This window comes from Notothenia coriiceps, unplaced genomic scaffold (assembly GCF_000735185.1).
Source record: "Notothenia coriiceps isolate Sejong01 unplaced genomic scaffold, NC01 NC01_scaffold00009658, whole genome shotgun sequence".
Lineage (NCBI taxonomy): Eukaryota > Metazoa > Chordata > Actinopteri > Perciformes > Nototheniidae > Notothenia > Notothenia coriiceps.
Window position 1 is genome coordinate 325701 of NW_011342359.1, and position 25001 is coordinate 350701.

Below are 25001 nucleotides of genomic sequence, written 5' to 3' on the forward strand. Positions count from 1 at the left end.
AAAAACATGGCACATGTCCTATATACATACAGTACACCATATTTACCTTAGAATTGATCATGTGTCAATGTTCAAGATGCAGGCAAGTGTCCCAAAAAATGAATTCTTGACCGATAGTAATTACCGATCTTGTAGGCTAATCCAGCCACAGCTACAGTATATTTACTACTAATCGGTGTGCTGACGTAATGCATTCGAAGTACTCCAAATTGGTACTTGTGACTTTTACAATAATGATCAAAACAGCCTACTTAGAAGAGGTAATTGAAAAACCTCTGGGCTTTGCTTAGATCATATGAATGTCAAATCTAACATCTAATTTATTTATTTTTGAAAAGCAAAAATAAAACTTCAGTGTGTACTCATTTAAAAGAGGAGATGAGATATTTTTGCTCTATTTTTATGTCATTATTAGAGAATAATATCCAACTGGTTGGAAACATGTAGATATTTATATATAGTAACATCTTATCTGTGTTTTAATTTTTCTGTGGTATCAATTTATTATAACTGCACATACATGTATACTCATGGTAAGTCAGACTTTTGTTTGAAGTTGATATTATGGCACAAGTTAATTCTCACATAATTTACAAGGTGTTTTTTTTTGTTAATTTGAGCAAACGTTCTGCTTACATGAAATAAAAAGATCATCAAAACAGCCGAGATTTGTCATGTGTAAGCTTTAATTTCTTGAATAAAAAAACCATACAATAAACAATTATGCCACCTTTTAATAAATAACAATTTTCCCTTATTCAGGAATCTTCCTCTCTTATTTTTGCAATGTATAAGCGCTCAATGAAAGAGTCGAAGGAGGATTATTGCTCCCTCAACATGAACAGTGCACATGGATCACACACAAATAAAATAACATGCTTGTTGCTTGACCTCGTCTGGTCTCCCTTCTTCACTCCTCTATTTCTATTTTATACAGTAAAATCTCTGGAAATACAGTTCCCACACCGTCTTTTTCTCTTACTGAGGGAAATGTGTTTGAGGGAAACAAAGACTCATGGGAAAATGGTGGTATTTAGGGTTAAACATCAGGGATAGCTGATTGTAAAAGCCGATATATCCAGCAAGGGTCGTTCCTGAGGCTTCTGAAAGCATTGTTCTGCTGTTTGATGGGAGATCTTGCACTCATGTAGGTGCAGGAGTTAAAACCACACAACCAACCACAGCACGTAAAAATAAATAACTGACATCGTCCACAGGCCAGAGATCACATGAATGTTTCTGCAATGCCATCATTAAGTCTAAACTAATTTACTTTCTATTAATTGCACTTGAAACAAGAATTGTCGATAGGTTTACCTTCATAAGGTACATCAAGAATCGTCACCTTTTCCTCTGTTTGACGTCAACATAAACATTAAATAGTAAATCTTTTGGAAACGATACACAAGCAACTTACAATATATTCTGTTTTCAGCATAAAATCAGCAATGACAAAATCATTGCCATTTAACTTTGTTATTTAAATGTTCAGGTTAAGGGCTAAACTGCCAGACAGTTTGTCCTTTTTGCATCAAAATTGTGCTCGGATCAAGTGCTGCAGTCACAGTATTTATATAATGTTAATGTAAAACCAGCAAAGCTAAGAAAAGAGCTTGAATGTGAAACCTTAAAACAGGGGCACAGGATTTTTTAAATATATAGAAATGCTGAAGTCAGTAGGAGTCCAATCCAAAAGGGCTGCCTTCAAATAGTGACCAGACACTAAACACAATGTTGGTAAAATGGTGTAATTATTCAGATTATCAAAGAAATAAGACAATTTAAAATCATGAATGTTTCGGCATATTTACCTACATTAAGGTCTACATTTAATTTGACATATAATTTCCCTGTCAGAAGAACTCATTGATTAGTTTAACCTTTGTTCCGTGAAGTGTAAATATATTATGTTTAATAATATTGTATGCAAGTTCCAAATGTACAAATTGAACTCCCCTTAGTCCGCAAGGCCTCTAAATTGACTGAAGAAAAGTTGTATTCGTCAAACATGAAGGCTTTGAAGGAATAGCTCCACATTAAGTCAAATAACCTTACTATTTGTATTACTGAGAAATTAGAAGATTATAAACATTCTTAAGTCTGTAGTAAACCAGGAGGCAGTTAGCTTAGCTTAGCATAAAGCAAAAAGACAGGTGAAAAAAGGTAGCCCTGCTTAAAAAAACTTTACCAACCGACTGCTCTTAGGCTCACAAATAAATGTTTGGTACTGTTTGTTTAAGAGTCTCAAAAATGACACTTTGTGCTTAAAGCTTGTTTTCAGGAGTTGATGAGTTAGGCTAACTGTTGCCCTCTGCATATGATAAGATAAACAACGATCCTAGCTCAAGTTCTTTTTGTTAGCATGTGAGTAGCATCATGCTAACATCTTAAGCAACTCTTTAAGGAGTATTGTGTTTTGTTGTCTGGTTGATTTCAATATTGTAGACACACTCCACACTTCAAACAATTGAAGGGGGATGTATATTTCACATGCAGATGAATGGTAAACAAATAAATTAAGCCTCTGAGGGGATATTAATGTCGAAGTTTAGGAAAACTTGATGACGCATTGAGGAGTTTAGCATCAGTAGGCCATAAGCTATCGGTGAGTGATTTCAACATAGTGGCTCGGGGAAACATAACATTAAACATTTGACCTGGGATAAACCATTGTTGATAACCTAGAACTGTGAATGTGTAATTTAAAAACTATATTCAACTCAGTAATAGACACACTGCAATACTACGCCATTAACAGATTACGGGAGTTTTCGGTTTCTAGGTATTTTAAGCTTGCAGATTTTATTTTTGATTTAATTTCTCCCTCAGAAAAGACTAAAGTAACCCTTAACTGCACCGAGCGAGTGTCTGCCTGTCGCCTCCAGTGTTGTCTGAGGCCAAACACACCTGGAATGAGGAGCAGATCTCTGATCAGCACCGACTGCGGCCTCACTCCTCATTTCTGTCACCAGACTGGGAGCCGGGACACTTGTCAGCCAGTGTCACGACATGATGAGCCCGAAGACTAGGGGGGAAATGCAGAGTGCCTGTCTGGTCACTTTGTGCTTCCTGTTTATTGTGGGTCTTGGGTGACAGTGCCTCGTCTTTTACCTACAGGTGCATGTAGTCATTCTGAATGACCCACTTTTGACTTGACAGCAGCTCTGTTGCTCTGCTACTACTGTACAGAAAGGGTTTGGGAAGACTTGCAGCACTACAGCAAAGAAGATTAAGATGTTGTAAATAAATGTAACCGGACGTAAAAAAGTGACTAAAGATCTCTGGTTTGTCTCCTAATCCCGAGTTCAATCTCACTCAATTGTCCGTCCCAGCATCTTTATAGTCAAGATGGCGTAAGGATTCTGCCTAAATTTAATTACTCATAACATTTTGGTTATGGAATCGATCAACAGATGCTTTGGTTAAAAAATGAAACTAACCTTTCAGTTTTTCAACTACAGCAATGGAACAAATGTGCCCTGAAACCAACTAGGTAAGAATTGTTTTTAGCCTACCCGCTAGCCGGAAATGCCTTTCAAAACTGGAGAGGATGTTGTTCACTTGCATTTCAAAATACAGTATATTAATCAAAGGAACAATGGGATGTCTTTGAGCATACAGATATGTGTGAGGGGTCAGCCTTAGACAGATATATGAACGCACATAACTGAACACATTATTACTAGGTTCAGGCCTGGCTGAGATAACACTGTGGTTATGTTCATCTACAGTGCGTGCAGTTCATGTGTGTTTTAAGCAGTCACACTTCTGTCTGCCAATACTGTTTTCCAATTATGTCGTCATCAATGCTAGTATTGATTGCGGTCTTTATTTTTTTGTGTGTGTGTCTGTGTGTGTGTGTGTGTGTGTGTGTGGTGACAAGAGCATTCCCAGATTCATTCACAACAGTAAGAGGCTAGGCCTTTGTTATTTGAGGCCTTCTTTCCCTTGATCGAAGCATTAGCTATGATACATGCTTGAATGCTTCAGAAACAACAAATAACTTTTCCATGCTTGAATCAATGATTAACAAATCTTAAAACTTGTGAAATTCTATTAAGTTCCTCCTGCCCAGGGTGTCGTCTTTAAATGTATCTTTTTGACAAAAATCTGAAGAAATTCCGTTCAAAATTATACCAATGTTACCACCCATTTAACCGGCTGTTAACTTTTGAAGCAGGTGACATATTAAAGAATGTTTATTCTCTTAAATAATTCAATATCAAAAAATGTTGGGGTAATTAAGTTTAACTGATTAATCGACAGCTCAAACAAAGCTATATAATTATTTATTTATTCTCCTTTTTATACATCTGTTTGTACGTTTTTAGGTGAGATTTTATCATACAGTTTAAACCAACATTTTGATATTATCTGTCTCTGTGTGAGATATATTGGATTGTGTTCAGTTAAAAGAATCAGAATCAAAATGGACAGAAAGGATTTGCTATTTCCGCTGTGGTCGCTGATTTACTTAGCTTTAACACACACACACACACACACACACACACACACACACACACACACACACACACACACACACACACACACACACACCTCAGCGGGGTTGACATAGATTAGGCTTCAGGACATGTGCTAGCTAAATCTTCTTAATCTCTTGACATTGTTCTCTTTACCTCTGCACTGTCATCCTGCAGTTCTTCTCTGTGGACACTGGTGGGCGCTGCACTAAACAAATTGATTTGCAGAGAAGACTGTGAGTGAAATGTATTTTCTGCTCAGAATCATAACGGGAAATGACCGTGAGCATATTGTGAGAGGATGTGTGAAAGGTTGAGGGTGAGAAAAAGGAAGAGACAAGATGGAGCAGAAGAGACCGAGAGAGAGTTTGATGCAGAAAGAACAGACAATACCTGCAGGCGACTGTCAACAAGTAGATATGCAGATCATTTCCCCCCCCCAAAATCTATAGATGTTTCAAAGGCTTAAATCACAGGTCTGTTTGTCTGTATGGTGTTTATGTGACTCTAGGCTAGTTTCCCAGTCACATCCACTTCTGTTCAATTTGACAGCAACCTTGAAAGTTTTTCCTGTTATCATCTGACACTTTTGAGGGGGGACTCTGGTGTTTGTCTGTTCCAGCCCTTCATCAGACCAGTGCATGTTCATGAGGGCGGTGTGGGCAGCCCTGGGAGGTCTTCAGTGAGTGTAGTAGCCATAGTAGTCTGCATCACTGTTGCTGTCCTTCTCGCAGACCTCCCCACTGCGCGGAGGTGGGGAGTTTTCAGTGCTGGAAGTGTACGGCGACACCCTTCTCTTCTTGTTGTCGCCCACTCCGCCCTCATAAAGGCCCGAGTCGGCCGAGGCCGCTGATTTCACAGAGGGCGGCTCCAGCCAGGGGTCCTCGGACACCACCTCCACAGTGTCTTTGGGCTTGTCCTGCAGCAGGGCTGGCTGCAGAGACTCCAGGAGCGAGGGCGGGTGCAGTCTGGGGTTGCCAGGCGACGTAGAAGAAGATGAGGACGATGATGAGGACGATATGGGTCTGAACCAGCCCAGGCTGGGGCCGGGCTTACTCTGGTGGCTGAGGTACTGAGGGGTGGGCCGGCTGGTGGGCCGGCTGGTGGTCCAGCCCGCCGGAGTGGCTCCTGATACAGACACGCTCGTAGATGCAAAAGGGAGGTCTGGGTAGTAGCTGAGGGCATGGTGAGCGGAAGTCTGCAAGGGGAAGGGTTTGTAGAACCCATTTCCAGAGAAGTCCCCCTCGTAGGAGGAAGTGAAGTCGAGACGATTGGTGGCCACACCCTGCTGAGGCGGTAGGTACCAGCGGCTGTGAGGACCCGGGCTGGAGGACGGGTCTTTGTGCTGCTGGCCCATACCGAGGGGCTCGCGGCCGTAGAAGCGGCTCTGAGGAAGAGGGCTCATGTACTGCTCAGAGAGGTAGCCTTGGGGGTAGCAGCTCCCTGGCAGCAGCTGCTGGGTCTCAGTAGGGGAGGGGGTGAGGCGATCAGAGTCGGGAGGAGCATACAGCCTAGGCAGGAGGGGAAGAGACGAGAGTGTGAGAAGAGAAGAAAAAATAAGGTGTTATTTCCTGCCCAAACCTCAAACCATCTATCAAACATCTCACAGCCCCTCACACCCTCACACTGCAGCACGCTCGAGCAGAATTGCACCTATTCTAATATTTAAAGGGAAACACTTAACATACACCAGCAATAATTTTGCAAAGAAAATGCAAGGTTCAATAAACAAGGCAAGTACAAGAGTAACTGTATGTTGTTTCCCCAAATCTAGCTTTTTTAAATAGTTGACTTACGTGTCGTAATTGTCGCGGAAACCTTTAGCGAAGGGGTTATGGTCTATTTTCAGCTGAGTGATCTGTGTAAGGAATAGGAGGAGGGCAATGAGAGAATGTAGGCTTAGGAAAAAAGAAAAGGAGTGAGCAACCACACAAGAGAAACAAGTGAACAGAGACAGAGGAGGTCATTGAGTAATAATTAATGAGGATAAAAGGCAATTGGAAAGTTTATCTTTAGAACACACCATCATACAAACAGGGCGAGTGTATGCTTTGGATTACAGTAACTCTTACACAATGTATTTGAACCGCTGTTATCGATATATACAGCACATATTGTGGAGCTACATCAGGTCAAACAAGGTGAAGTGACTTTTAGTTGAACTTAGCCACTGTATAGTAACTGCTGTGAACACTTACAGTAGATTGTAGGATTGTTAATAAGAGTGTGTGCATTTTCGATGCGCACATGCATTAACCAAAGCTTCTATTTAAGCATGACTGTAACATGAATCATTGAACTCTATATATAAATAAATGGTGGAGAAGAGATGCTGTTGTGAATTCAGTAGATCTTGCAATAAACAAGTGTGGAAATTAAATAAATGAAGTTTCCCTAATCGTAGGTAAATCCGTGTCAGAGTGGATTTAACATAAATTCACAATTACAAAAAACTACGAATAAGACTTACATCTGCATTTTGATAAGCGGTGACAGCGATGAACTGATTCTCGGGGAAGATGAAGGTCTGAGTTTTGGATGAGAGGAAGGGGTCTTCAGAGCCGTCCTCCTTCACCTCCACGATGTGAAGGCGAGGCTGGTACTTATGGAGCGACTGGAGCACGATCATCTGAAGAGGAAAGACAGGTATTTTTGACACCTTTTGACAGAAAATAAATTATAATCAAACAGGAAATGTAAGGAAAACAGAGAGAAAATAAGGCATTTGGCTGGATCAAACCAAGTGTCCAAGGAACCTAATATTACTAATCTTATCTGTGTATATTTCAAAAGTTTAACACAAATCAGTGGTCTGTTAATATCATGCATTGACACAGAATTATGAATGAAAAGACAAAAGGTGGAAGGCGAAGAACAGGAAATTGTACCTGTCCAACATTATTGGTGCTGCCCTTGTTGTTGGTGAGCTTGAGTTTGCTGAAGGACACTTCCTGTCTCATCCAGTGAGCTCCTGTGTTGGGAGAGTCAGGGTGCGTGTACATCCGGTTTCCTATAAGTGCAAAAAAACACCATGAGCAATATGTATTACATTTTGAGAGTATTTTTTTTGCCCATAACACTGTTATAAACAGTGCAGTTATAAAAACATAATAATTATTGATGATTTTTGGAAACTTGCATCATTTTCAAAGATAACAAAAACATGGTATTGCAATAATTTGTTCTAATTTAAAAACAACAATTTTCAAAGGCACAAGAACCGGATAAAAAAAAAAATTCAAAAATAATTCATTAAAATTGAAATAAATAAAATAACAGTAAATCAATAATAATAATAATTCTGATAATTAAAATAAATTGGAAATATATATGTCAATTTCAAAAGCTGTAAATAATGAACAAGTTATTTGATGCTAATATTTTTCCAACACAATTCATCGCTCTTCTTGGTTGATTAAGTTTAAAGGGTGGAATGTGAGGAGCTGTTTTAAAAACAGTCCATTATGTGACCTACAATCAAATTCATCTCATTGGTTAAAATGCCAGTTTCCATCCCTTTTATATTTAATAAATATTCTTATTGCAGGATATTATCACAGCGACATGATGTCTCACAGCCTTACCACAATGGCCTTGCTAACCTTTTACGATCAGACCACATAAATGAACTATTAAATATAATTGACAAAAGTTGTTTTACCACAGTTTCCACAACTGTAGCACATCAGCAGTCACCTTTCCCCAACACATGGCATACGTGTGACAACACCCTGTACTTTCTCTTTTATTTCTATAAATGTGGCTAATCCTCAATCACACACAACATTTAATCTTGTCTGACTATTGTGTTTTTTTCTACGAGGTGTGAACAGGAAGAAATAGTTGTTAAACGAAGAAATAGTTGTTAAACAGAGGAAGAGAGAACGGGGAGAACGTAACATGGATTGAAGCAGAAAACTGCTATGAAATATCATCTATCTCCAGTATGCCATCTTTTCATGGGCTAAGAATATCCCAAATACTTAATTTATAAAACTGTAAAGAAACAATAACAGGTAAGCAAAAACAAAAACATGGGAGATGGAAGAATTTCATTGGGCAGCTTCTAAATTTGAACATTAAGAAGCAATGTTGATACAAAATCCTGTAGATTTATTTCATAGACAATTTGCGATCAAGATACATAAAACACAATTTAATTCTGATTGACAAACTTTCTCAAACCTAATTTTGCATGTCTGTCATGCAACAATAGTTATTAGCTGACATATGTACTGATACAATACATATGCAATAACTTAATATTGGCCAATATATAATATATATGTCTGGCTCTTTTTGAAACTTGGTACATCGAATAGGCCATGTTTTATGGAGCTGATAACATCTGCACTAAGGCCCATAAAGCTTTTTTTTTATTTAAAGAGGTGGAACTCTTTAATGCTAACGTTTTTTTTAAGCTAAATGCACTCTTAAACTTGATTTATTTCCAATTTATTTGAAGTAATTGATGCTTCTTTCCCCACCTTCTTATCCAACACCAACTTTCACAGTCTCTGTCCCTCCCTACACCCCCCCTGGACGCCATTCTCCATCCATCCACCAGATGCCCTCAGACTTTTCCGACCTGTTCCAGTCACATGACTCTCTGCTTCACCTGCTCACCTGTTTCCACTCTCCCTCAACAGCCCTGCAGTATTTAACCGGCTTATTTCCTCTTGTTCCTGCTTTTTGTTTCCTGTGCTCAGAGGTCAGGTTATTTTCACTGCCAACCTGTTGTCAGCCTGTAAGCCTGTTCCTGACCATTTTCTTGAGTAAGTTTCCCTTAATCCTATCTGCCTGCCTGATTTTGAGATCTCCACCCATTGCTGCTGAAATTAATTATCGTATAACCTACATGCATGCAGTAAATTCATTTGTTTCTTTACCTTTTTTTATTATTTATAGCTGTAAAATATGAAGGAAGGTGACCTAGGTCTTAATGGCCTACAAAACAAATGTCCAGTGAATTTAAGCCGGTACAATCTACTATAAAGTGACAAAAAATGAACTCTTAATTACTAAAAATGTTTTCATTGGACATTGATTACTTCATAAGGGCCATCATTTAGACAAAATTGTAGCCCATTTAGCTTTAAAGGAATATTTACCCAGCAATGCATACTTTCTGAATTGCTCACACAATCTCTGCAGGATGTCAGAAGAAGCTGTTGACCTCAACAACAGAAAATAGAATCTCACACATGTCCACAGAAACCTCTCAAACTACTTGTGCATGGTGATGTAGGTTGGTTACAATATTGCTAACTAAACCACTTCCTCAAAAGATTCTTCAATTTTGCATGCAATAAGTTGCATGCTTCCGATTATTGATTGTTAAGGGAATCTGCTCCTCAGCTGGTTGTAGATCATATACTTTTGTTAGAAAATGCAGAGAAAAATGTGAGCACATCTTTTTTTTGTCCATTTATGGCTATGGAGCTAAGTGTCCGATTTGTTAAGTTCATACAATTGGCATAAGTATTACGTAAAACATAAACAATCTTTGCAGCTTTAAACATTTTTTGGCCTAAAATACATCAACTTAAATTATGGATAACTTAATGATCAATTATTGTCACTTTAATTCAAGGGATGTCAAATCGATAAAAAAACAAACAGAGAACACATTTTCTCGGTGAGTAAAAGTACTTAAATCTTTAACTTAATTAAAGCAAAACCACATTAAGGTAGAAAACTCATAAAAAAAAGCAGCAATCCATTGAATTTCATTTATTATCCTGTGTTTTGATTTAAAGTACCTGGCATGTTGCCCTCCGCTTTCCCACACTGGACCCACTTGCCGCCCTGGTACCTCCAGTGGTGCTGATCCGCCAGAACCACGTCCACGGAGACGTTATAGTGAGCAGACGGGTCCAGAAGACTGATGTTGAAGCTCAGGAAGGGGAACATCCTCCTGGATAAACACACGGGGAGAAACAGGATTAATCATTTTTAGCATGTATCATTATTTGTTTGTTTTGGTATTGCAAAGGAAAAAGTTACTTGACCAATCAACCAATATTTGTTTGCATTCATTTGCATGACGTTTGTCTCCTCAACTGCTTCAAAGAAGAGAAGAACATGCATGTACTCAACATGAGGAACAGCTCAGGGCAATATTTCCCATTGGGAATTGAATGCTCAAAGTACATTTATGGGAATACATGTACGACCACTACTAGGAGGATTTGACCTACTGAAATTGTGCAGTATTTTTTTTTTCATTTAAAGGGGACTTTTTCTCTGCCTTGAAAGACCAAGAACGATGAAAGAATTTTAGAAGGCGTGCTTACAAATTGCAAAGTCAAAGTGATTCACGGTGTCAAATCTGAAACTATAAATGCAATAGTGCAAGCTGTTTCAGGAGAGCTGTTCCATAGCTGACATGTTTATCGCATTGATGTCCTTTTAGATTAGTAAGCTTTATTTGTGCAGTTTGTCCTTATTTTAGCACCTAATACTTTAAATCACTCTCCATTACCCCAACCCACAGTACCGAATATTTAGTAAATCCGTTCAAAATTTAAAAAGTGAAAATGAATATGCACTTAATGCCAAATGCAAAAACAATCCAGTGAATGGATATTCTACAATCTTGAAAGAATAGTATTAGAAGGAAAGCAGGGAAGTGATTTCCTCTAGCAACTAAAGGATCAAGAGTTTAGTAGAAATGGACGAGAGGTGGAGGGGATGGCTGACAGTGGTGTGCGAAGGTGAATATTTAATACTGCTGTTAATAAAAGATGCCACCACAAGCTGTTCCTGATTGCTGGAGCTCTTTACATGTGAACTTAGTTTGAACACTGAAGCCTTCAGTGAGACGAGGTAACCAGGAGGTCAGGGCGTCCCCGGGCACTGCGGCACAGTGAAGAGAGGCTGGGTTAAACCAAGAGCAAAGGAGACTTTTTGTATATTTGCTCATTTGCATTGTTGCTGAGAGGATAAAGAGCTCTTTTGGTAAATGAAAAGCTAAAGCTACTAACCTATTAGCTCAGCATAAAGACTGAAAACTAATGCCCTGACTGGGGTTATCTCTATGTGCCATGGTCTTGATTTGAACTAACATTGTAAGAAATTGGTTAGTGAAGGTGAATCTTAGATCGAATTGCAAAAAAACAAATTAAGATGGATGTTTAGAGTGCAGTTTGAATGGTAAAAATCCATTCCTCACAGTGGTGTAACATCAGTCGGCTATAAGCGGAATGTTGAGAACATTTCCAAATACGTTCTTGAGATCATAAATCACTTTTTTATTGTGTCATATTACGAAGATATCAGCTTGATGGACATAGGTCCCTCGGAACATGGATATGTTTCAGGTGGCTTTGTTGAAAGGGAAACAATGCAAATAGTCTGCAGCCATACAGTAGGCAGTAGACTATGAGAGGGACTATTAGAGGGACTATTTGCTGGTTCTTCTTCAGCTTAGTTGGCAGTGCATTGAGCTAATGCTAACATCAGTATGCCAACATGCTCACAATGACAATACTAACATTCTGATGTTAAGCAGGCGTTATATTTGCCATGTGAACAGTCTTTGTTTAGTGTGTTAGCATGCTAACATTAGCTAATCCGCCCTAAGCCAACAGTAGAGCTGATGCTCATGGGAATACATTAGCTTAATTATGTTTGGATATACTGTATGTATGTCTCTGGCATTTTCCCATTAACCAATATTGGATACATAAAACAAATTGGCCTGATGGGGCGAGAGGAAAAAAGGATAACCTACGTTAGAATGTATCTTGGATGGATATCTGTGCCAAATTGTAATGCAATCCATCTTTTGTGTACAAAAAAATCAAAAAGATTCAACCTGTGGGTGGGGCTATAGCAGTGGTTCTCAAAATGTTTTGGTTGGTGCAGCCCCCATTTATTATTCATTATCCAGGTCCCTAACACCCGCCAACCTCCCCCCATCAATTAAAATGGAGGCTAAGTGTTATTTCCTGAACATTAAGTCTCATAATAAAACATATAATTAAATGCATAGTAATAGGTTTGATTAAACTACACAATAGTAATCTTCTCATTTAACTCTGAAAGAGAACAAATAAGGGTACTTCCCAAGATAAACTTGGCTCAGTGTCTAACTGAATGTGGACTGATTAACTCACTTCATCCTCTATGTATTTGCATTTGAACTTGCGCTGCACTCTGGGTCTATATGATGTCCCCTGTGTGTAATAAATCAGGGCAACATGTTTGACATTTGGCCCAGCTGTTTGACACAGGCTAATAGCACCTGAGGCTATGGAGCATTTGTGTGATAGGCAACCAACACCACCACTGAGTTGCTACAGTGCATGGCTAAATTAGTCAATGAGTGCAAGGACTGTACACAAAAGAGAAAAAAAACGTACTTTTCAGAAACGCCCTTTTCTTTCTTTTAAAACGTGTTTCTTTGGGTGGAACAGATAGATAAGATCTTATGTTTCCAGTATTTGATCTCTTGATGGTTTGTAAAACAGTGTAGATTTCTAAAAATAGTTCAGTTTGAAAATGCAGGCAACGCCAATGTTAAGAAGCGAATGTTGGCAGTTTAGGCAAACTACAAACACTGTGATCTCGCACTGTCTTCCCTGAAGCAGTTTGGTTCAGTGGTGTAAATACAAGGGAGGTGTGAAGAGACACTTATCCCTCCTGTTTGATAATGTTTGATAAAAAACTACAGATAAACTCTAGATAAATAATTGGCAGCATTGAAACACTACTCAGCCCAACAAATCCTCACATACTTCCTAAAACATTAACACTGCTATCCAAAAAGTCGAAAGATTATTTATTTTTGATTGTCTTAAAGAAAATGGAATGCAAATATCACGATCTTTGCATGCATACTTTATTTGTTTCTTTGAATTTGCCTTGTTCATTCTAATTTGTGACTTTTTTTTTGACTTTATTCTGAACAGTGCCTTTGAATGACAACATGTGGAAAGAACACACACACACACACACACACACACACACACACACACACACACACACACACACACACACACACACACACACACACACACACACACACTGGTAAGACAAACCCTGCCCTGAGCGGTCCCAGTTGGGTCTTTCTGGCTACATGGCGAGTCCAGTTTAACAATCAATCATAGTTCTGGGTGAAACTGAATCGTGGCAGCATCTCTTCACTGGCTCGCAAAGAACAGGTGAAAGGTCTCCTCTTCCACTGCACAGTTTAATACAAGTGAAAACAGAAACTCTGCTGTTCAGCGTATGAATGGATCCACCCGCCTACACTGTTCGAAAGTCATCTAGAAGGAAGATGAGTAGTTATCATTTTTGCTTCGTTGATATTGTCGATTCACTAACACTAAAGCCTTTTATAGGAAATCAGAACTTGGCAGGGGGAAACCATAGAAAACACAACACAGAGAGGTATTTGCATGCGAGGGCGGCACTTGATGCACCAAATTTAGAGAGGGAAGCTGAAAAACGCAGTTAGTGGTTGTGGCGTGGTAAAGAAGCATACAGTCGCTTCATTGCCTTCTTATTAGTTTGACACACAGTTTCCACCTCAGAGAAACCGTTTTGCTTGTTTGCAGTACATTGATGCACAAATCCACTTGACTAGCTTGAGCACAAGTAGGAATCAAACCTGCAGCTCCACAGCAACCAGACAGACTCCCCAACCAACCTGCCAGGGTGCTGCTCTGATTCACTGGAAACCTTGACAGTAATGAAAACTGGCTGGCACTGTGATCCAGGTGTTTGTATACGCACATGAATACTCATAACTGTAATCTTTTCATCAGAGCAAATACCAAAGAAACAGACGAGTGTGGTGAACCAGCCAGTAATACAGAGAGAGACAGTACCGCTGGTGGTGACGTTTAAGAGCAAATCAAAATAAACTGAGTGGATGTTGGAGAGAGAGAGGAAAGGGGGGGAGGGTTTGGGTAGAGAAAGAGCGCGGGAGGGGGAAACAGAGGTTAGATAAAGGGAAAAGGAAAGAGCAGAGGGTGGAGCGAAGGGGGGGAGGTGGAGGGTTTGTCCTGGGGATGCACGGCAGAAGAGGAGAAGAGGAACTAGATATTCACCAGGGAGAGGACTTTTCTACATGAGTGCACCCGCTGATTCATCCAGACAGGAGTTCAGGTCCAGTTTTTGTCACCGTGCGTACGTTTGATCATCTGTGACGAAAACATGCCATTCTACAGCTGCTGCCGGACACAAGCACTCTCTAACAGACACTCCTGCTTCTCTATTGACCTATTGCAGAGGAACTCAGTGCCTAACATTGGTAAAATGTAAATGTTGTTGTACAGGATGTCATTTGATAATGCTGATTTCATGGTTCATGCTTCATAAAGGATGATGCTGGTGTTTTGTCTTTCTCTTATCTAGAAATCTGATTGAAAGACCAAAACCAACAATCTGTTTGTCTCTGTCTCAATACTTCCCCCTGGTGCCTCAACATCATTTGTAAATAATAATAAAATAGGAATACAATACAAATGTTTGTTAATTTGTATTAAGGCTCATCAACAGCTGGGCACTGTAGTACATTTATTTTTGGACTATTTTCAGCAGCGGATTAATCCACATTTGTTGATCCAGTAAGTATTTGTGGAAGCAGGTCGGTGTAGGTGGGATTGAGTCAAAAATAAACGGTGTGCGTGTTCATGGTAATGAAGAAATATGTCACCAAGTGCAACAGTGGCTCATTGATGTGTTTTATAGTTTCGGTACAGAAACAGAACTCTGTGAGACAGAGGAAGAATATTTTAGTCTTTGATGCACACGCAATACTTGTTAGTCGGATCAATATATTGTTTTGTTGACCAAAAGTAAAAAATTCTAACTCATAGTGAGAAAAATTGTCGTAATATTTGGAATCTAAATAATCACAATTAGCAGTTTATTTTCAGTCCTCTCAGCCTCCCATGTTTTAAATAACCTTCTTTGGGAAACAAATATTGAGGATCCCGCTGAAAAATAACAAGTTGAGGACCTGTGGCTCAAGCAGCGGTGGGTTTCACCACTTGATAATTAGAAAATTATTTACACAGTAAGAGGAAGAAGTCATTTAGCTATTAGAATAGATTGCTACTAGATGTTTCTGCGAAAAGCTCCTTATGCTCACATAAACAGCTGAACAGGAAGTGACAAGTCATGCTGCTAAAACCTTGAAATCGTTCCACTTCTGCTTTTATACAGAAAGAGTTAGTCCACAATACTTCCAAATATTCCGTTTAATAGTACCTTGCAGTACTTTTGATAAGAAATATAAGGATTTCTGATTGTCCTTGTTAAACATTACTGCATTACATATTGAACATAAAAGAGAGAAGAGACCCACTCCTCCTTGGTGATTTGAAGTGATCATTTCCAAAATGTGACATACTTGGGAAGCATATTTGATTATTTAATGATTATTAAATTATAGTTTTACTTTGTAGGACCTAACTAAGCAGTATCAGTCCATTTATTTAAAAAAAAACATTCTTAATGAAATCATGTATATTACATTACATTACTTGTCACTTATGAAACACTTTTATCCATAGCAACTTACAAACATTCAATACTGTGGGCCATCCCCACAGGAGCAATTGTGGGTGAAGTGTCTTGCCACAATATAAATAGTAAGTGATTATATACGTATGTAGGCCAAAAGCAGAAACTTAAAGAATTACAATTCAGCTTTTTCGTGAAAAATTTGCTCAAAGCAATACTTGTAAAAAGTCCCTACTGTTCTTGGGAGCACAATAAATCAAAGGATTATTTCCTCTCTGAAAAACTACCAAACATCAGACTGATTTGTGTCACAGTTTGGACTCAGTGGAGCGGAGAGAGCAGATGAGCATGAATCCTCTTAGTCTGAAGTTTACCTCTGCATTATTTCCCTGAAAGATTTTTGCAAAAGAGAGAACTTAGTATGTCTTATCTCCTTCCTTTATCACAGATGATCATGCAGAACTTTGCCAGCATGACTCGTGACTTATTGTCTTTTCAATCATTTTTCAGAAGTTTTTTGACGTTGATGATATGCCAATAGTTCTTAGTGGCTTTACGCTTGTGAAATTAATCACCACTCAACTGTTATGTCCTTAAAATTACCCTTTAAAGGGGCCCTATGATGCTTATTTACAGGTTTCATATTTGTAGTTTGTGCCTTTACTATGACATGTTTACATGCTTCAATGTTCAAAAAGCTCTTTATTTTTCGTATACTAGCGAGATTTCAGTCTGCTCTGATTGGTTAGCTGGCAGGCTCGGTTGTGACAGCTTATGGCGCTTTTCCACTGCAGGACCTAGCACGGCTTAGCACAGCTTAGTTTGGCCTTGGTAGGCCAGGCTCACTTTAAGCTGCGTTTCCATTACAGTTTAGTAACTGGGGTAGTTACTATAGTAACGCAGTGTAGGCGGGGCGATCGGCTGTTCGGCGGGCGGAGCGTCGCTGCGTAAAACTGCCGTGACCTCATCTTCAATGCGAACCACAAAACCAAAACATCCGCCACTAGCTGTTAGCACTCAGAGCTCAGAGCTCCTCATATCTGTTCAGAAACTAGACAAAAGTTAAACAAGTACAAACCACAGACGGTCTGTGTCATGGTGAATAAAGTCGTTGGTTTATTTATGTCTGTAGGTCGTTGTTGTGAGTGTGGACGGAGCATATACAACGTTAGCTTAGCCTGATCGATCCGATCTCCATTCAGAAAACACGCATTTTAAAAGGTTTTTCGCCTGCCGTCTTGTCTGCAGACCGGTATCAGTATGTTGTTACTTCGGCATCAGTGTGAAACGTGTATTACAATTAAATCACGTTAAAATATGTTCATTTTGTTGTAGTTGTAGCCCCCTTGCCAGCGATTCTCTCTGACCATTCAGCAGTTGAGTGTTTGCGTCACTAGTTTAGCATATTCAGCCTGGTTGTTGGCCCGGTAAGAACCTCGATTATGGAGGGCCAGAAAAAAGGTAAAAAGGTAGCCCTGAGCCGGAAAAGCAAAAAAAAACGGGCCACCGCTTAAACCGTGCTACGTGCTGCAGTGGAAAAGCCCCATTAGAGATGTCCCAATAGAAGCATGGGAGTGATGTCACTATGTTACGGAAGAACACAACGGAGTGGGAAAACCCAAAAAGGCACAATAGGACCCCTTTAAATGAATGTGCTTCTTGTAAATCATGTTTGGGAGAAGTTGGTCTTCTTGACTCACATCCAAACTATAAGCATACCCCAGGTGTAGTTTGGGTGAAACATATGAACGAGGAAAAAAGCTTCACTTTCTCTTTTCAGTTTTAGTCATTTGATTAACTTTCTCACTATTTCAGAAAATCCCATGATTTTGCATTTGAAAAACCTCTTTCTGCTTTTTTCTGTCTTTATTTCTTCGTCCTGTGGACAACAGAAAAGTACATGTTTACATCAAACTAAATGCCCTTCTAGACATATGCAGCCTCGATGAACTCTGCCTTGGTGCATGAGTCTATAACAGCAGCGCCTGAAATGGCATCATCTAGTGTGGTGATATGAATTTAGCTCATGAGAAACACAGATGAATTCGGCCCCCTTCGCTACAGGCCATGAAAATGTCTCTAGATTTCAAAGCCCATGTGTGGTACATGAGCGAAACTTCAGAGAGATCTGTCAGGCGATGTACCCAGCGTCTAGTGCAGGCTGAAAAAAAGAGAATCTAGTCTTTTACTTCCTGAACTTCAAAGGGGCCTCACTTTCTCAGTGTGGCCATCTAAAGGCTCAGTGGTGTTTGACCCATCTCTATACTTCTCTCTGGAGCTTCTTTCACCTTTTCTCCTACAGATACAGGGGTTTTGATTAACATTGCAGACCTTCAGACTCCTCTCTATAAACCACAGCAAAATTATTGTAGGAGCCTGAACCCCAGGATAAAAATGTTAGGAGGATATCGCTTCTGATATTGAAAACTTCTTGTTTTTTGCACTGCTGAACTTCAAAATCGTGCAGAAGTTTTTTGTTTGTTAAAAGAAAAAAAAGGCTTCCACTAATGTTTGGACTTGGATGGCTTCAGTTCTGCATTTGATCGAGGGATTGAAGAGAAAAGGGCGAGAACATTTTAGAAATTTTCGTAACATGAGGTTTGTGGTTTTTACGCAATATGACAATTAGCATTTTATCAAAGGTGGAAGGATGACACCTCCGCACCCATTTCCCCGATCCTTTTGTTTTTGCCGGAGAGTTGGTACACTTTTGCTTAGGTGTGTGTGTGACTGTGTATGACTGTATGTGAATGCATATGTGTGTCTTTAAGGGCAGCTTTTTAAGATAGAAATAGTCTTTTTTTTTTCTAATTATTGTATTTGAGAGCACACTGGCATGATCTCACACACACACACACACACACACACACACACACACACACACACACACACACACACACACACACACAGACACAGACACAGACACACAAACACGACCACACACACCCACGCACACACACAACAAACACACAAACAAAATACAATAATGGTCATTTCTTGTATACTCCATGTCGCAATAAAGACACAAGGCATTATCAGCATGTATTCAAGCCTTTGAAAGAAAAGATGGATGTAGTATCTTCATCATATTTTAAGAAACTACATCCTAAAAACTAAAACGCCATGTAACTGCACTCAGAATAGCTCTCATGCAGTTCAAAGGGGAACATTTTTCAACACTGTAACATAAAAGCTTTTAGAAAAACCTGCATATCATCTTTAAACTAGAACAATTACAAAAAGCTGTTAAAACAACAATTAAAAATACACAATTTATTTGGAGCAATTATTTAATTAAAGGCCGATACGTGTGTGTACCTACAATGGAAATATCAGTGTCCTATGTGACAGCGCACTTGTTTTTCTGATCATGAGAAACCCATGGCCTGAAACCTTCTGTCAAACACAAGTGTAGCATATTAGTGAGTTAATGCTCATCGACAGGCCACATCTCAATGCTCAGTGACCCGGAACAGGCCCGCTCAGGGCTCCGAATCCTCGCAGACCCGGGTGCTTGTTTTTTATCTCAATGTCAGTATCATCATCTCTACATCCGCCTACTCGAGATATCGCGCCGAGGTTTAACAATCAGAAAGTTGGTTTCTCACTTGATCACATCGCCTTTTTAAATGAGCATCGAGAAGCCATAACAGACATAGTTTTTTCAGACTGATTTCGATAAAGTCGATCCTAATATAAAAATCACCGGGTATTATTGCAAAGTAGGCAGCCTGCCTCCCGGGAGTAATGAGGAATTAAAATACACCACTTACGCAACACATGTAATAGGCTATGTATTGATTTGCCTCTGGATTAATTTCCCCATGTTTTTCGGGGTCAAGCAAATGTGTCAAAAGGTTTTCCAGCAACTCAGCTTGCAATTGCTATGTGCTCAATAACTTTTGACCAAAGCCTTTTTTGTTGACGATTAACAAATAAACATAAAAGAAAAGAATAATAATAACAAATTGTATATTGAAGTTTACTGAAATAAAATATTAAGTAGGCCTAAGCATTTTTATTTTGACAGGACTATCCATGTATATAATTTACTGTAAGCGTTTTCCATTACGGCTCTTATGTTAACTAGCTTTTGCGCAAAAGGAAAGCGTAAATCTATGATGCTAAACATGTTCAGACCGAGGTGATTCTCATCAAATAAATAAAGTAAAGCTGCCACCACCTCCGTCACCTGACGGCTGATGGGGATGCCTGCAAAGTAAACGGGAGCTAAATGATGAGTGAACCCTGACCTCCACTCAGCACAGACAGCATGACAGGGGTAATTTATTTAGTTTTCAAGTTCAGTTGTATAGGAAGCTGCAGTGTTGTGGTATGTGTTCTTCCACAAGATAAGAGTAGTGGTGGAGTGAATTTGAAAGTGTAAAGCCAAGTAGTTTTTAAAATGTCCTTAACCTATTTAATCAAATCTGATAAGAGAGGGCAGTATTTTGTTATTTTGGGAAAAAAGGTGATTATTGTTGTCTGTCACTTACCTCCCCTGTTTGGTGATTATCATCTCGGTTTGGAACTTGTGGAACTTGGCCCATAGCGGGTAGTTATTGAGCAGAGCCTGGGTCTTCCCGCACACCTGTAGCCCAGGTAAAGGGTAGAGAGACGGCCGCTGGTAGCCGTGCTGAAAGCTGGCCGTGTAGTTCTCCGGGGAAGGAGAGTACAAGTCTTTACCGGCTGTAGAAAACCCGTCTCCCGCCACGGAGATGTACCCCTGCACGGCTCCGCTTCTTGGCGGCGAGCGCACCCCGCCGTACGGGCAACTACCGAGGGGCTGTGCGTAAAACCTGCCCGGTTGCGCTCCGTACCCTCCCACCGCCTGCTCCGAGTGGTACGGCAGAGCCAGGGCGTCCTGCCCGCTCTGAACAGAGTCTGGGTAGTAAAACCTGGCGTCCTGGATCCCCATTTTAAACTCTGCTAGATCCTTGCCGCCGCGGTGGAGGTGACTGCCGATGTCCGTGCTCTTTCCGAAAGTTTGCGTTTCAGTCCCATTCAACATGCTGAGGTAAAGGTTGCCACCTATGCCGCCCATTAGCAGCCCCGCTCCTGGTCTGTGCGTAATGTCATAAGGCTCCGCTGTTGCGTCCAGTTCAATAAGAGCATGCACAATAAATACAAAGCACAAAACAACAGTGTGGACTGTTATTCTCAGCAGTGCACAGACATGCCACAACTTGTTAAATGCAGTGTCTCACTCGGTCAAAGCATTTAAGTGATCAGCTCACACCGCCTCATTAGGATATCTATCTATACACTTTGTTATTATCTTGTCTTATTTTGACGCGTGGAGTCGCTACTAGTGACTCAAACACACGCTCAGTTTTTCTAACCTATGATATATACATTTTGTAAGTGGTCATATTGTGGAGGTGTGTCTGATGTGGAGGGAGGACGTGATAGGCTCCAGATATGAAGCCTTCCCCCGATCACACATCACACACACTGCCCTTAGAAAAAAGGAAGTAAGTTGCTCTAAACATCGAAGAATCATATTATTTAAAATAAAAACACAACAGGAAATAACATACAAAAAAATAACTGATGTAATATAACAATTGAGTGCCAACAAACTCAATTTTGGGCACAATCTTGTCTATTTTCGTTCTTTACATTAATAATTAACGTTATCATGATAAGTGTCCTGCAAGGAATTGAATTAAAACTAAACATTATTCATTAGGCCAATGAATCAAATTATTTCTTATAAGACATAACATTAACTTAACTTAATATTAACTGCATATTTTTTCTTTGGGTTCATACGTTTTACGTCAGACCATTCTATGTTGTAAATGTAATTATAAGACGAATGATTAATAATACATTAAAAAAAATAACTTGTTTTTTCCTAATGGTTCTTCCTAAAAACATGGTTTGACACTGTAAGCTTATCGGTTAACACATAAGCGATATATGGTCATTTAATACAAAATGAAACAAAACATCTTTGCCTTTTTTTTGTCGCGTGATATAATATGAGTTTTTCTTTTTTTTAACGCATTTCTTTCACACGTTCGTCCCTGGTGACGGGTTAATACACAACCGGTTATTCTCATTTTTTATTTGAATGATAAATCTGTGATTTTTGTTAGTAATGACGAGTAATGAAGCTATGTGAATATTAAATGGCTTTAATTTCCCCTATTAGGCTATAACAGTCGTCACGTGTTAATTTATGAGAAGCATTTTTTAATTTGTATGAATTAAATACACATTTAATTGTGTATTTAATTCATACACAATTAATGTATTGTTTATGAATTAAATACACAAATAAATAAATTCAGGTCATGAAAACATGAAATTAATAAAAAATATGTTTTTATACTTTTCTCGCTTTCTTTTATTTGTTTTTGATAACTCACTAGAAAACCCTCTTAGAATGATAATGATGCCAGAAGGGGAAGTTAGTGAGTAGTTCAGCCTCTAAGATAAAAGACATGAGAAGAATCTCCCGGCAGAAATATTCAAAATGATCTCACTCCCAGCACAGGCCTGTGTTAGGCCCTCAGTATTTACATGTTTACATGGATCTTGGTGTTCGCCTTTATGATTTTCACATGCTTGGTGTTGTTGGTCACAAGTTGCCAGTTGTGGCAGCATCAGGGAAGGTTTCAGTCCCAGGCAAATGTTCATTATTAACTTTCACAAACGTGGTTGTTGAAGCATCATACAGCACTAACCAATCACATATCATTTGATATGGATGAAACAGAAAGGTTTGTAACACAGCAGCATTCTCTGCTCTTTAAAGGTAGGCTATAATCATTTACATATCTGTATGAAAACAAGTAGACATGTCATGTATTTGGTTGGGTTATATACATATGTTACACTAAATCCTTTAAACAATTTTAAACCCAGAGAAATCCATAATTGAGGTAACCCTTTGTTTCATTTCTTCGTCTTTAATCGCGTGGAATAGCCTACCCTTTGAGCATGTGTCACAGTTCTGGTTGTTCGTATATGCTTCCCCAGATTTACTTTTTTTATCCAGTTTTAATGAGTAACATTCCTTTGTAAAACGTTTTATGTCATTTTAAGATGATGAAAGATGTTGTTCTCCGGGTGCCTGGATCTTAAGTTCTCAGAAACAAGCCAAGCCAAGGTTAGCATTCAGATTTGTACGAGAAACTGCTTTATTCACATGTTTATTCTATTGAAATTGCTGCATCTGTTTGTTTTTGAGTGGAGCATACAAATGCAGGTAATTCGGCTCTCAATTGAGATGAACTTCCAAGTCCCGAGCTACTTTACGATGTCTCCAACATTATTTTGATTGAGAGACCCCTAGTGGCAGAAAATGTTGTACGTTTAAGAGCTTTTAGCGTCTTTTTTTATGTTGCTCATCAGCTCAGTGTGAACAGAGAATCATAATCTCAGGTGAAAGAGATAACCCTGGGGTATAAACAGCGACACACACATTAATAGTTGAAACCCTCCTCCAGTGCAGGTATGACACAGTTATCCCCCTCACACTGTCACCGCTGCGTGTCTCTCGTAGCAAGGTGAGCTCATAAGGGCACGCGCTGAAGTCATCAGTGTTGACACTGGTAGCGAGAGGGCAACAGTGTGAGCGACACAAGCGCCGCCACAGCCAGCCAGGCGTGTTCACCCCACCCCCCATCACCACCACCCTCCACCTCCAGCTGGAGTCACCATTTCCTCCGCTCAGCTCTTCCTGCTTCCGGAAACAGCCCCGGGCTATCACCTTGTGAAGCACAATCAGCTTTCATTTACTCCTGGAAGTGTTAATAGCACGTCAGGTGGCTCTCGTGTTCTCATGCATGGGAAAATCGTAGAGTGAAAGCAGAAATACAGAACAGGATACATCATTTTAATGTGGATGTAGATCCACCCTTTTCAACGAACAGATTACATTTGGATTTATCCAGAATCTGCTGATAGTTTGCACGTGTGCCTGCAGAAATGTCTGAGCTCCAGAAAAGGTCAGGTGAGAGGGCCTTCCCCTATTCTCCTTAAATACCAATACACGCAGCTATATCTCCTACTAACCCTATAAATGTAAACTGGTTTAAACCCTTTCAAGCTCTCTTTTTTTCTACTTTCTGTCTTGTTTTCCCGATTCATGTGCAAGTTCTGGAATATCAATGTCATTCATTCCAACATTAGCTAGCCTATATGCTAGTTTAGATAAGTAAATTTATCAGATCATGTGGTCGTCTGCCTGCATCTTTCCTTGCAAAAAATAGGCCTACAATTTTCAGATAGAGGCGGTTATCATTATGAAAGAAAAATATGAAATAGTGAATGTAAAACAAGCCTGGCCTCCATGATCCCCCGTCGGAGATGTGCCTCAGAAAGCTTTCCCCTTTTTTACCCCCTTATAGGCACTGTATCTCATTCTGTGTGAGAGGATGTTCTGAAAAGTGAATTATAATCGCCCTCATACTTGCAGACATGATGGGCAACTGGACACTAGTAAAATCTTGACGGCTGTAAAATAATCTTGTAAAAAGTGAGTGTGGTGGACTTGAGCTGACAGATTTAGACATGATAGATGGGCACATTCGCAGATGTCTTAACGTGTCTTCATTAACAGTTTCCCTGACCGCTCAATTAAAACGGATGATATCTTGTGAAAAGGAAGACATGGCGATGATAACCAGGTTGTGAGAAATACAGTACACCCTGAAATCATCTGGTTGTTAAAAATATATAACAGGTTTTTTATATCTGTAATAAATGACAGTTTGGATTTCTCACTCACATTAAAGACATCAGTTTGCGTGAGATGAAGAAGTTGTAAGGCAGTGAAAAAGCATCTGAACCTTCTTCCCAAGCACTTTTTCCAATGTTGGTGTTTCAGACAATTTTTGTAACTTTCAGAAGCCAGGGATTGAACAATAACACTTGATTCAGGGAGCTGTTGCTCAGGTAGATCAAAACCGAAGTTAAGAGCATTCTATCAAGTCAAAGTTCATGTTCTGTTGGGACAGTCATCCCGGCCTCTTACGGCATTAATAAAGTCCTATAACATCTCCCAACTTCCTTCTTTGTTCCTGACAA

The 25001-nt window shown here is 39.5% G+C and overlaps 1 protein-coding gene across 1 annotated transcript; it reads right to left on the bottom strand.

Annotated features, from left to right (window-relative positions):
• Positions 1 to 719: 719 nt before the first annotated feature.
• On the bottom strand, positions 720 to 21257 carry tbx21 (T-box transcription factor 21). Its single transcript, XM_010771162.1, has 6 exons — positions 20456 to 21257; positions 10244 to 10398; positions 7370 to 7491; positions 6952 to 7110; positions 6278 to 6339; positions 720 to 5992 (listed from the first exon to the last, which is right to left on the bottom strand). Exons 1-6 carry the CDS (start codon positions 21001 to 21003, stop codon positions 5161 to 5163), a joined length of 1878 nt encoding a protein of 625 aa, XP_010769464.1. The 5' UTR covers positions 21004 to 21257; the 3' UTR covers positions 720 to 5160.
• Between the last annotated feature and the right edge of the window lie 3744 nt (positions 21258 to 25001).